Raw genomic sequence first — 14435 nt, 5'->3', positions numbered from 1 at the left:
TAAAGCTGTGCTCATTGTTTTTGTAAAAAAAAAACAGCTGCCAATTATTTATGCAATCATAGTCAATAGATGAAAATTTGACATTATTTAAACGATGACATTTACCTCCCTGTTAACTGGGTTGATAAAAGGTTTTACCATAAAATTTTATTCAAATTAAAATGTGTAAGTTTTGCATAAATTTATAGTTAATATCATTTTTCCAGAAACCGTTACAACTCCGTCGCTTTGGCCGAGTGGTTAAGGCGTGTGCCTGCTAAGTACATGGGGTTTCCCCGCGAGAGTTCGAATCTCTCAGGCGACGTTCACGCTTAATTTTTTTTTAATAATTTTTAAATAAAGTTTTAAGTCTGCTTTTCCAATAATAATAATCATACCTCAACAATTGCTTCTGCACTTACAACAAAACACAATTTTCCTACTGTGATTCGAGGAAGAAAATACAGCACTCAAATGCATAAATTTGTTACATTTTAATGACAATAATCAAAATTCCCAAAAAACCTGCTGTTTTTATACCAATACAACTGAAAATTAAGGTCCACACTACACTGGTACAAACTTATCATCAACTCAAAAATACGGAAACATATTTTTAAACAAGTCCAGTTTGTTTTTGCAGAGGACTTTTCTGTTGGCATCATGGAGCTACAATGGTGATACATGCACAGACTCATTGAGGAAGAGACAACCGAACACGGTATTGAAGAAATCTCGAGCTTTGATGACACCATCTTTGTTCCCTACAACAGACTCCATATCATATTTGCAAGCTCTATGACAATCAGGGCAATATGTCACCTGCAGGAAGTTACATTACCAAATGGTTGTCAAAATGCAGTTTAAAATAACACAAGTCTTTTAATGGAATACTGATATAATCCAGTGCTTAAATGATCAAGTACTGATCATATTAATTGAAAAAATACAGGTATTAAGCAATTTCACATTCATTCAGATTATTGGTCACATTTTCATCCACACTCATTCGGTAGTCTAATTCCCAGATAAAAGAGCGAAAAAAGAAAAAACAATGTTCAGGGTTACAAAAACACATTAGGAACTAGGAAGGTAACATTTCACGGTAAATCTGGCAGAAAGAATATAAATAGATGATGTATATTACCTCCAATAGCTTTGGCATAAATGAGGAGTCAAGCATAACATCTACCCCATACATGGCCCTTGAATTTGGATTATGCATCTCAGGATGCACCGTTGCTGCTGAATCAAATACAGATCGGATCATATTCTTGATTCTTTCATGGATGTCCAGCCATTTTACTGCAGAATGAAAGACATTGTAATAAATGAATCAATCAAGAAGAACAAGAACGAGAGTACTTGATGGATATATAACCTTGATGCTCCACTTCAAACTCCCTCACAAACTCAGCTGTGTTCATGTGATTTAATCGGCCAATATAGTTCTGCAAACCAAAATATAATATTTTAGAGCATGAGGTGCTAAAAATGATTAAGATTAATGTGCATTACTAAAAGCCCTTATACAAGTAGTGCACTTACCATCACGGTGAAATGAGTTTCATACTCAAAAAGGCTGCTTCTTTCCAGAGTGTATGGATTATTTGCTAATCTAACCTACACAAGGTAATGAATGAATCAAGACTCTGATCTACAATGTCTTTTAAAACAGAACGCCAGCAAAATCAGTTGAGAGATAATTTACTTAAAAGACCGAATGGGATGGTGGAAAATATACCCAGAAAACGTCAGCAAGGAAAACCTCCACAGGGCTCATGCTGCGGACAAGTACAATGTAGCGAAGGTCAAACTTCTTCCCTCTGAATAACGCTGGGCGCTCAATGTACTTCTGGCAAATTTTTGGCCCAGTTTCCATAAGTCGGATGATGGCTGATATGTCACCAGTGACTGTTGTATCAATTGTTCGAGCCATATTCCATGGCTTTAAGATCCATAGGTTATCTCGGCGCTCTCTATGTCGTTTACAAAAATCTCCAATGAGTTGAGACAGTTGAGATTCTAGGTTATAAGTAGGTTGGAGCCACTCAGGAGAACCCCTTGCCTGTCAAGACAGAAAGGAAGGAGTAATGGCAGATGCTAGTGATAACAAAAAATGATAAGACAAAAGACTCCTTTATTGCATGGCAATGTGCCAAATCCAATGTCATACAGCCTAATGCCTTGTAAAACAGAAAATAATTCATGCCATCACCTTTCTTCCCTTAATATGCTCCAGTATTAAAAATGCACTATCTTTGACAGGTTAAGGATTCCACATACTTAAAAATTGTTGTTTTCATTATGAATGCTTTAAGGATCATCATGAAAATCAGAACTTATCAACAGCTAAGTTCAAAAAGGAAAAATTGTGACTAAACCATCTCTTGATTCAATTGATCATAATAATACAATTCAATTTTTCTAAAAAATTTCGCAGTCCTTCCAAGTCCCTGACAAATTAATAACAAAATGACAACACCATGTACTAGTTCAATTATCACTATTGTTGTCACACTTCAATAAATTCTCAAAGATAACATCCGTGTCATATTAAATTTCCACAACAGATCATCTTTGAATCTCGCACGCATCCAATATCATCGTTTTTAACTTCTTAAGCTCAATTTTCACAATCAAGTCCTTCCAAACCACAACATAATACTTATAAGAAAATGACATATGGAAAAACAGTCGGATCTTTTATCAGATGGCAATGGAAGAATATTGATGAGGGTTACCATATAAGAAATTATGGCCTAGATACTAGAATTGTAATTTTTTTCCCCACAACGGATAAGGGAAATCTGGGCAGATAAGAGAAATCTGGGTGAAGAGGCATAACAAGCTTCTAGAAGTTCAGAACAAGATACAGCTTGCTAACCTTGTGAATTGTTTCAGCTAAATGATGTTTCATGACAAGACAAGCTTCAAATGGGAATTGATTCACATATTGACAATCTGTTAGCCCGAGTGCATTCTTCACTTCATTATCAACTTGAAGACTGGTCCAAATGATATCAGCGTTCTTTGGATCATTTGCTGCATAAGTTGAAATGAAACTAAAATTATAGAAACTTAAATATAGCATCCATTTTTTTAACATGGGAAGTTATATTAAGTAAATAATTCACAACACAATACCATGAACATATATTATCTGATACAGCAACATCCTGATAAAGCCATTCAAATTTGAAAATGATGGGGTCAATCAAATACTATCGCATGTTGAATCCACTGGATCTCTCACATGTGAAGAGAATCATAAAATAGGTGACAAATGGGATTTTTTAACAGTTATTAAAAGGAAAAATAACTAAGCAACTAAGTCTCCACAAGTACAAGGTATATATTGTTCACCCAAACAAGGTGAGCTTACTAAAGATATCATAGCTTCAGCATTACCAGGAAAACCATGCATGATGTGAATCACCCAAGCTTGTCATAGTAAACAAGCATTAACATGTTTAAGACCTATGAGGCATGAACCAATGCACAAAGTGCATAACTCAAGTGGGAATATTTAGAAATAAACCACTTAGCAATTTGAACTTAGAACTCCCATTGGCAACCATATAAACAAACCAATGTTCGCAACATATGCATGCAGGAAATCATAATATATTTCAAGCATACTATGATCAAGGTCTTAAATATTTCCTAGAATAAGAATTCACATACTTGCAACAAGATATTTAAAAGTAAATATAAACATCCACAAATATGAACCACCACCATTCTCACTCCACCTACAAAGACTGTAGTATTGGAGAACTTCTGTGTCAAAAGGCATGTCCTATGTAAAATAAATTATACAGAGTGACATTCATCAAATTAGCTCTCTTAGTCACCAAAGCAGTTTTGCATGACACAAAATCAGCTACTAGCTAATTTCTCAAAGAAGTGGACCACAGTAAGCATAAAAATAAAGAATCTGCAAATTAAAGGGATAAGCACCAAAATACAAAGGTACTTACTAAGGACAAACTCAGGACGTTTCAAAAATTCTTCTATTTGTGGGATATCTGTGTAAACCCGTAATGGAAGCGCATTGCTGGGGAATATGCTTTTAGTGATGAAGGATGACAAATTATAAGGCTCAGGACATTTTGATTGGAGCAGTTGGTGGTACTTCTTGAATTCCTATAGATAATCATAAACTCTCAAAGAAAGCAAATTGATGAATATTGGGGGAAAAAAAGGATTGATAAGCAGTCACCTGAATAAAATAATTCTCTGGTGTATGAAACCAAGCTGTAAGCCTAGCAGACCGCTGCTTATCCTCTCCAATGCCAAATAAGAAATCACGGGTGCATTCATCCCCATTTTGAACATCCTGAGTTGGCCATAATACTGAAAAGCTGAAAGTATTTCAATTCTGTGTTAAATTAATTGTGAGTCTTCCAAAGTCTAATAAACAAGGGATAAAGAACATGTGAAATAAGAATAGTACAGAGAAACAAACAATTTTCTCAAAATAATAATTTCTAATTAGACCAATTTTTTTTATGTATATATATCTATGCCTTTTTACAGAAGTAAAACTAAGAATAACAATCATTACTTCATGTAGCATATAACAGTTTGCAATTTTGAATTAGGAGAGACGGCTTAGTTAAACAATCTAGCAGATTAGACATTCTAAGACTGATTTCAGCATCTGAGATTCAACAAAGATCTAGTCTGCTGATATTTTCAATAAGTTCTGTTTCTCGCAATTTTTCTCCATGTGCCCTAACGTTTAGACCCTTTCATAGTCTTGAAGGATTTAATAAATCGGTTCCTATTTTGATAAGTACTATTTCTGTAGCCTTCCAACCTTACTCTCCACTGAGTGCAATAACAAGCCTGCCCTACTGAAAGTTGTCTTGGACACAAAACAAGGACCCAACTTCTTCCAGTTGTTGTAAGCCAATTCAAAAACATTTTTATGTCTTTGTTGCCGTCATTCTAATTGAATAACAATCTTCATACTAGCTAAGCACATGATCCAGTGATCAAGGCCAAGAAGACCATAGGAACGTTGAAAATTCATCCGAGAGTAGCCCTGACAACCAACACACCTATAGGAGCTCCCGTGTCAATCAGTCTGAAATGAAATTGCGGAATATAAAAAAGAATCCGCCAATCCAAAGATCAAGCATTCACAGAATCAAAAGCCCAAGAAGTTTCAGGCTGATCAATGAGTAGTGTGCAAAACAAGCCAGAATAATGCTTGATCATAAAAAGAAGTGTAAAAGCAGAAAAACAAAACATATGAAACTGTCAGATTTGCTAAAACACAGCAAGAAAACCAAGGAATGGAAGAAAAGGAACACCTTACAGCTGATGTCAGGTTGCCCTCTGGCATGAACAGAAAAGGAGCTATTCTGAAATTTGCCACATCACTATGTCGCAAAGCTGAGCCCAGCTCATCCATCACATACCTGCAATAAAATTTATATCACAAAATGCAAGCATATCTAAATCCTAATTCCATGCAAAAACAGGCATCGAGTATATGCAGCCAAGTCCATGAAGATGTTGTTCAATAGAAAAATTCTGCGCCATTCATTAGCATTCCACCTCTGGATGTGAAAGAGATAGAGGGACAAACAAAGCAGCAAGTTTTATTTATGAATGCATTTGATAGACAAATGTAAATGCCCAAAATTAATATAGATTAAAATTTTATCTTCATACCATACAGAGGTTTCATCAATCTTTTCTTCATCTGCCAGTCTATAGGTCATTACATATAACCACATTGCACCAACAACACGATCAGCTAGAGAATCAGTAACTGCCCATTCTGGAAGACGAGGTGGGAGCATTGAATCAATCATATGTTTACCACCTCCTAATATACTTGATGCACTGACACCATTCAATAAGGATAGACTAGGAAGAGATTCGATAATTGCTATGGCACTATTTCCAAGAGGACCAGGAATATCTACCTGCATAAAAAGCAGATATGTTTTATGTCCATGAATGCACTTTTTGCAAGTGAATTCTAATTAAAATACCTCCAGAGTTTGCAAACTAGAAAATCCACTCAGAACTTCCAACAGGTTCCCAGCAGAATGCTGGTCCAAGTCATTACTTCGAAGATTGAGCTGAGAAAGGCGTGGCATTGCAGCTGGAGAAAATGCCTGAGCAAATTTGAGCACAAAAGGTTATTGCAAAATCACTTACACAAATTAATTCCTCCTCAGAAACTCTAGAAACTATTTAAGTTTCAGAAGAACTCAAAGTTAGAGACCAATGAAAAACAAAGGTAGAGTTAGTGGACTAAAAAATCTTAAAGGGAGAATAAGATACACACTAGATGAAGCATATCCCACATTCATTAATCACCAACTCAATCAATAAAAGCAATAAACATTGATAATAGATTGTCAAGAGAAGGAACTCAGGCCACTACTCACCTCAGGAAGTTTGCGGATACATCTATTTGATAGATCAAGTACAGTAATGCTCTCCAATGGATTAATTACAGCATGAGAACAGAAAGGATTTTCCATGCAAAACATACCACTGCAGAAACCCAAAGCCCACTCCCCAGCATTTCCAGTGAATTGTGAGTTTAAAATTTCCAAACCTGGATTACAATTGAAGATGGCTAGTCCGAAATCATCACCTCTGGAAAAAAAAATATGTTAGTAAATAGATAATGCAATAAAAAGTTGTTCCTAGACTGAAGTTGCAGCACTGCAACAGCCAACATATAGTTGACAAACATAAAGATGCTAAAATTGAACAAAGGCCAGCAACTAAAACTTACAAGTTCTTCAAAACAGGATTTTCATTCAGCCAGAGTGCTTTTAGGTTTCTGCACTTTGCAATTTCCAGCAAAATTGTTTCTGCATTCTGGAGCTTGTTTCCCCATAGATTAAGTGCAACCAGATTCTGATTAAAAAAATTAAATATCAGTTTGGAAAATCCTACTACACATTCAGAAGAACATATAGCAAAAGTAAGAGGGTGCATGCAAGTCGAGGGGCCAAAACAAAATAAGTCTCAGCACTAAAACCTTAAGGCTTCACAATACTATAATGGGCAACAAAAGATATAATCGATAGGATTTTTTTTATTGTAAACTATTCATAGTATAAATCAAAGAAAAAAATGTTTAGACAGAAGTAATTCACACTGCTCATTGGACTCACTCCTAACTTTTGTTTATGGAACGCCATGTATCACTACCAGCCTAAAAAAAACAGAACAATTTCTCTTTGATGGCATACAAGTAAGTAACAAGGATTTATTTATCATAGAGAAAAACGCACCGGGAATTTGCTTGATAAATCCAGAGAGCAAAGCATCTCGTCATCTATTCCGAGCTCCTCAAGCTCCAGCCACGCTGCGCCATCTATCCCTCTCTCTTTCACCTTCTCCATTTCTCTCTCCAGGATTTCCCTAACCTTTTCTTCATTCGTTTTCCCATCTCCTGATTCAATTCCCTCTTTCTCAGAATCCGACTCCAAATCCACATCCACGCACATCAGCGCCGCCATCCTCTCGACCAATCCTGGCACCTCTTTGAGCTGAAACGCATTCAAAATCCAATCTTTAAAATCAAAACCAAAGAATCATTCGAAGAAACTCTAACCTCGAACCTGCTTGAGAGCGTCCGGAAGACGGAAAGTCCACGCATGGTCGACGAGAAAAACATCGGACTCCTTCGCCAAGGACTGGGCAGTGAATAAAAGCCGTCTCCATCGGCCACCTTCGCAGGCCTCGACGGAGAAAAAGTTACCACCGTCGAAGGTCTCGGAGGAGAGCTTACGGAACAGGCGCTCATGGAGAGAGGACGGAATGCCGGCAGCGGCTAGGAGCATGGCGTGGACCTTCACGAAGTCCTCAAAGGTCTGGATGCGAGAGGCGGGCGGCATGGCGGGAGAGGAGGTCAGCGCCATTGGTGGCTTCACGGAGGTTTATGAGAGGCCAAAGAAGGAAGAGAAGGGTTTTGGGTTTTAGATTAGGAAAGATTGGACGGTCAGATCTGACGGATTATTCCATCGGACGGCTGATGAAGATTGTGACTATGTTTTCAGTGTTTTTCTTTTATTATTATTATTTATTATGGAGAGATGTTTCCGGTGAATTATTTATTAATTTTATAATTTTCAATCTAAATAATATATTTATTTATTTTATTAATTATCAATTACAAATTTTTATTTATTTATATTATTAGATGTCTTTCTCTCTCTCTCTCTCTCTCTCTCTCTCTCTCTCACACACACACACACACACACACACGCACACACGCGCGCGCACACACACACACAAGCATTTGTTTTAACTTTTATTCAAATTTCATGATAGTCAACATATTTTCAAAATTAATTTTCTTATAAATCGTATAAATTTTCTAATGTTCATGATCAATTGATCATTATTCTTCAGTTCATTAATTTTATTTAGTATTTTTAAGTTTGTTTATTGCTATTAAATAATTTAATTTTTTTATTTACTAATTTTATTGAGTCAAGTGACAACTGAATGAGAAGGAGTGTTGCCGACAAACGTCCCATTCAAATTTGTGACCTATGAGTTGTGATTGATATGAAATATTACCTCTTTGGTTAAGAGTTGATCAAATTTAAACTTCTTTCAAATTAGTAAAGTGATATAACAATTTTTTTCATAAATGGATATGATGGCTAAACTTTAAAAAACAGGTTTTTAAAATATATATATATATATATTTTAAAAAAATATAAAAATTTATTCATAAAAGCTGAAAATATTCAAAGATTTATTAATATTATTTATTTGTTTATTTATCTCATTTGTACAAAGTTGGTTTCAAAAATTTTTTTTGATGAGACTATGGAATATACAAATCATTTTTTGTTTTGTTTACTTTATCTTTTTTAAAAATATATAGACAAGTCATAAATTTAAATTCTCCATTTTTGATTTGGAAAAATAATGAAATACTAATTTATTTCATGAAAATATATATTGCTTGTTTGTTTGGTTTGGTAATTGGTATGAAAAACAGGGCACGTAAGTTAGTTTCATTAGAGTTTTCAAGGCTACTATAATAGTTCATCAACTCCCCATGGGCACTCAAGTTGGTAGGTTTCGTCTCCGTGTTCTCTTGGTTTTGCTATTCCAAAAGGGTAAGCAGCCGAAAGTTATGCTGTTGTATGTGGCCATGCACTATGTATGTTCTCCTCTGTTTTTGAAGTTCACGTGCTAATTTGTCCGAAATTTAATTTCAGGGATTCAGGCATACATACTTTAATCCAAAATCCAATATTTAATTACTAATCAAGCCTTGAGTTTACACAATCTTTCACAAACGCACACACCCGAAAAGGAAAATCATATTAACCTGTTTTTTTCAAAATGTGAAACTAACTACAGTGACAAATGTTATCTATTAATTAATTATTACAATAATGATTCGAACTCTTACCACTCTACATATCACACGAGAGATTAATTTTTAGTGTCGCTAAACCACTGAATCAAATGAATTTTGGTGAGTCAATCGACTGTTTAATCTATTGGAATTAGATTTTTTTTATATGAGGTGTTTGTAATTAGATGAGAAATCGAATTAAATTTCAACTCGCGCAAAAATGAAAAGAACAAATGTTGAACAAATTTGTGTTTATTTTGATATGTGACTTCTCCATAATTGTTAAAAAAGAAATGATTTAAACAATTGCATCACAAGTACATGTAACTACCTATTTAATTCTCAATTATTATTATTATTAATACAACACCAATCTCTTTGCTGCAAGTGCCTCCCATTCAACTGATTTAAAAAGAGTTAGAAATGTACACAAGCATGAAGCACAACCACAAATATAAATTTCTGAGTTGGATTTCACGTCCTCATTGAAACAAACACTTTAAATGAGTGATATGGCCAAATACCTCCCATTAAATAATAAATAAATAAATAAATAAACCCTATTATTATTATTATTATTATTATTATTATTATAAAAATAAGAGCACCACTACATCGTTATTATTAAAAAGCAAGCCTAGTCGGCTACTCCACTTCTGCCGGACTAACAAAAGAAATGGAACAGGCGCTGAAATCGACGTCCCTCCCCGCCCTCGCCCGGCGCTTCCTTCTCTTCCCCAATCGCCTCAGCCTCGTCTCCTTCCAAGATCTTCTCCTCTCCCGCTCCTTCCAACGCCGTGGCCTCATTCCCGTCTCTGTCAATATCCCGCCCTCCGCCGCCGGCGCCGCCGCCACCATCCACATCTGGATCCCCGCCGAACCCCGCCATTCCCTCCCTCCCCTCGTCCTCATCCACGGCTTCGGCGCCAACGCCAAATGGCAATGGGACCGCCAGATCGGCCCCCTTTCCCGCTTCTTCAACCTCTACGTTCCCGATCTCATCCACTTCGGCGGATCCCGATCCGATGGCAAAGATTTCTCCGTCGGCTTCCAATCCCGGTGCCTCGCCGCGGCGATGAAGCAACTCGGTGTGTCCAAGTACTCGGTGGTCGGGATCAGCTACGGTGGATACGTGGCGTATCGTTTGGCTACGGATGCCGGGCCGGCGGTGGTGGATCGGGTGGTGATCATGACGGCGGGGATTGGGGCCACTGCTGAAGAGACGAAGGCGCTGGCCGAGAAGGAGAAACGAGATGTGAGCGAGATCTTGTTGCCTCGAAAGCCGGAGGATCTAATGGCTCTGATGCGCCGGTCCATGCACCGCCCTCCCAGATGGATGCCCACCTTCTTGCTCCGCGATTTCATTGGGGTAACTGTAACTTTAAACTCACCCACTCGTATTCACATTCGTATTCGTACCCGTATTCCGTATTCGTATATACATGCACTACTTGAGAGCTTTGATTTAAATTTTTCAGGGAGTCTTTTTTAAAAAAATTTAAAAAAATAAGATTTTGTATTACTAATAAATTATTAATAGATTTTAAATATTGTAGTCAAGGTTGCAAGTACGTTTTCATGGCTATGATTTTGAGCATTGTCTGGTTCTATTGGAAGTTTTGACTTGTTTATTTATATAATTTAGATGAAAGTGCATGTAACCTTGTTTGTTAATTAGCATGTTTGTATAGAGATTATTTTGATTTTTAAAAATCTTAAAGTCTAGACTCTAGAGAGTTAATAAATTTAGTTCTATGGCCTGCTCTTGTAATTTACTAGTTTAATTGATTTATTTAAATCTAAACTTGTTATAAAAGTGAGGTGAGGAAACCGCTTCATGAACCAATAGCTTGGAAGGTGTGTCAGTATTGAAATAAATAATATATATTTATATTTGATAAAATGGACATACCAATACTGAACAAATTAAATAATTAGATTAGTTATGACGGCATTTAAAGTTCTTCAAATTTTAATATAAAAATAAATTATATAAATTATCATCACTTTTTCTTAGATCAGTAGATAAAAAAAAAGATAGCAAGTTCGTTTTGTGTTTTTTTTTATCACAAGTCTTAAAAATTAATAAAATTTTAAAATTTTTATATAATATTTAAAAAAATGTAAAATAACAAGACTTATTTTGATACTCATAAATAATACATGTACCATCGGATATTTGTTCATCAACGGCCAAATGACCGGCGAAGGAGTTGCGTTGAAGTTGTTGTTTAGGTCTGATTATTGGTTACCAATACCATCACATCACATGTGATTGTGATTGTCATTATATCTATATCTATAATTAAATACTAGCACGTTTCTAGTCAAACTTTGGCATCCACTGGTGGCAGTCTTTGCCAACAATTGGACTCAATCACTAGTCATTCTTGTCTGATTTCACTGTCTGTGCTGATGCTGATTGGATTTCACGTTGAGCCTTCTTGCCCTGAATATTATTCTTTAATTAAAATATTTGTCATTATTATCAAGCACTACTGCATTAACTTATTGTTTGGAGTCTGGACTTATTAGAACTGTTGTAGTAGTATGTTGCTTGAAGTTTGTGAATTATTGTGTAGTTGTTTTCCTTAATATTTGTTAAAGAATAATAGGGTTTCCGTGCTAATCAGTTTTCATATTTCCATTAGTATTATGAACTTTTTTTTTTTTAATAAAAAGGATCTATTATGTAAAATAAATAATTAAAGATGGACAAATACAATATATATAGCCATATAGGACTATCTTCTTATATTTTCACCATGTATGTTATAATTAGAAGATTAGTTATATAGGGATGAATAAAGTGGAAATTTTATTTTTCTTCCACTGTAGTTTCTCATTTAAAAAAGAAAAAATCTTTTTCACATAAGAACTTCTATGAAATGAAAGAGCTTCCAAGGGCGTTAGATATAAATAAGAATATTGACATATATATATATATATATAACCTTCTTTTGGTGTTTACTTTTAATTTTAAATAAAAATTAATGAAAATTATGATGAAAAATATTTGTGTTGGTACATAGACACTGCTAATAGCTGACTGGCTTGTTTGTGAGTGTGGCAACATGCATGGTTCATTATTATGCCTCTATTAGATTATTTTTATATTAAAAAAAGTAATTTTTTTTTTACCAAGTGAGAGATTGAGAGATATTACAATATTGATCAGAACAAGTGATTTAATTTTTTGTAAAAAAAAGATAAAACCTGAATTAGCCATCAGCAATTATTGGATGCTTTTTAGTGGAGATTATTGACATTTGTCATTCTTGTTATTATATATTAAAATTATTATAGTTATATGGAGTCTGACCCTCATAATTACTATATATCTATCAATGTAATATAATGAATACCAATAGTTCTTTTCAATTTTATTTATTATGATTTTTATAGAAAATTTTAGTCATTTTTGTGTAGATATAAACTTTAGTTGTATGATACTGGCAAGAAACTTTAGTTGTAGTTTGAAATTTATGTCTTTCTAGCTATAGTTCTTATCTGTCAAGTATAAAAAAAAAATATAGCAAGTAACTTGTTTTATTCATTTAAAATGAACACTTTTAGTGTTTCATTTGAAAAAAAAAAAGTTTTATTCTATTAACTTGTCTGCTTCTGCCCATTATACAAGTTTAGAAATTGGCAAGCGAAAAGTGACAAAGGTGCTGAGAATGGGTCCAATGGGAACAGTATCATTGGGTATAGTGGTTGTCCTCTAGAGCCAGTGAATAAATGAACATCTTCTAAGGTCTCTGCCTTTTTGAGCTGAGTTTAATTTACCTGTTAATCATATTATTAGATTTTTTTCTCTATATCACATGCAAAAAAAAAAAGCTTAATTAATTGTTTATTTTTGGTAGAAAGGTTCTCCGTGCATGTTGTTATATGTTTAATAAAACAAATGAGGTTCACTGGTAAAAGGGTACATTATATAAAAGTCATTCTCCCAATAAACTTATTGAATTCACTTAACAGTGTTTATTTATTTATGGATTAAATTTCTTTAATGGTTTGTTTCACTAATAAATGCAGGTAATGTACACACAGCACAGGAAGGAGAGGGTGGAGTTGTTGAAAGAACTGCTGACCAAAGGGGTTGGTATAGATCCTCTTCCAGTTCTTGATCAGGTACTCCTTCCCTCATAAAATCTGAAAATTTATTACACTTAAAAGAGAGGAATTTAGTACAAATTCTTACTGTTTCTGTATGTTTTGTTGAAGCAAACTCTGATCATGTGGGGAGATCAAGACAATGTATTTCCTTTGCATCTAGCTCATCGTCTACAAAGGTATAATTCCTTTTCCTTTTTAAATTTTTAAGTTTCCATATTTCAAGCCTGACAAAAACCAAAAGCATGGTTCTAACCTATATCTCATACATAAATTGACAAGCTTCTACCTGAATCATTCTACTCTGTTCTTTCACATGTTTGAAGCTGTAATGTTATATATTCTACTGTTTCTTTTTGTATGTATTTAATTAGATTATTATGTATGTAGTTTAGAAGGTCTTAACTTTGGTCCCCTTTTGTTGTATGTTAGACATCTGGGAGAGAAATCAAGGCTAGAAATCATTTCAGATGCTGGTCATGCATTGCAATTGGACAAGTCTAACTGTGTCACTGACCTCATTGAAAATTTTATGTTGGATAAACTTGATGACAGTTGAACTTATAGCCTAAGTTGTTTATCAGTTGTACTGGATATGATATTAAACTTATTTCTAAGATCCAAGATTTTCTCTTAATTGCCAGCTTAGTTGCATTAGAATCTGTTTGGATTGAGGGAAAATTGGTGCAAAATAGTAAGAATAGAAAACAACATGGAAGAAATCTTATAATTAATTCAAAGTTTAGTGGTCTGATGTAACTCACCAAAACAGGCATATTTATTAATTAGGAATCAATGTATTAGGATGAAGAATGAATTTAAAAAAAAGTTTGTGAGAAGGATAGGATATGGGAATGTTAGGCGATAATATATTAATAATATGCTGTCACTGTGGCTAATAAATTATTAAATATTGATTTGTTGGTAGCTTGAGGTTGAGGATGTGTCCATCTTCAATTTACATCATAAT

The 14435-nt window shown here is 34.6% G+C and overlaps 2 protein-coding genes and 1 non-coding gene across 3 annotated transcripts; 2 read left to right on the top strand and 1 right to left on the bottom strand.

Moving 5' to 3' along the window:
- Positions 1–222: 222 nt before the first annotated feature.
- On the top strand, positions 223–304 carry TRNAS-GCU. Its single transcript has one exon. It is a non-coding gene; the product is annotated as a tRNA-Ser (tRNA).
- Positions 305–458: 154 nt separating this feature from the next.
- LOC120282256 (tubulin--tyrosine ligase-like protein 12) lies at positions 459–7903 on the bottom strand. Its single transcript, XM_039289030.1, has 15 exons — positions 7587–7903; positions 7257–7514; positions 6752–6876; positions 6396–6609; positions 5994–6119; positions 5668–5924; positions 5304–5411; positions 4205–4346; positions 3963–4128; positions 2867–3024; positions 1724–2047; positions 1528–1602; positions 1361–1430; positions 1127–1284; positions 459–801 (listed from the first exon to the last, which is right to left on the bottom strand). The coding sequence occupies exons 1-15, from the start codon at positions 7884–7886 to the stop codon at positions 649–651; spliced, it is 2634 nt and encodes an 877-aa protein (XP_039144964.1). The 5' UTR covers positions 7887–7903; the 3' UTR covers positions 459–648.
- A 2074-nt stretch (positions 7904–9977) lies between these two features.
- Positions 9978–14102, top strand: LOC120281821 (lipase 1-like). Its single transcript, XM_039288514.1, has 4 exons — positions 9978–10715; positions 13388–13483; positions 13577–13644; positions 13898–14102. Exons 1-4 carry the CDS (start codon positions 10023–10025, stop codon positions 14022–14024), a joined length of 984 nt encoding a protein of 327 aa, XP_039144448.1. The 5' UTR covers positions 9978–10022; the 3' UTR covers positions 14025–14102.
- Positions 14103–14435: the final 333 nt, after the last annotated feature.

This window comes from Dioscorea cayenensis, chromosome 18 (genome assembly GCF_009730915.1).
Source record: "Dioscorea cayenensis subsp. rotundata cultivar TDr96_F1 chromosome 18, TDr96_F1_v2_PseudoChromosome.rev07_lg8_w22 25.fasta, whole genome shotgun sequence".
Taxonomy (NCBI): domain Eukaryota; kingdom Viridiplantae; phylum Streptophyta; class Magnoliopsida; order Dioscoreales; family Dioscoreaceae; genus Dioscorea; species Dioscorea cayenensis.
The sequence above is the reverse complement of the archived record's forward strand: the minus strand, read 5'-3'. Positions and strand labels throughout refer to the sequence as shown.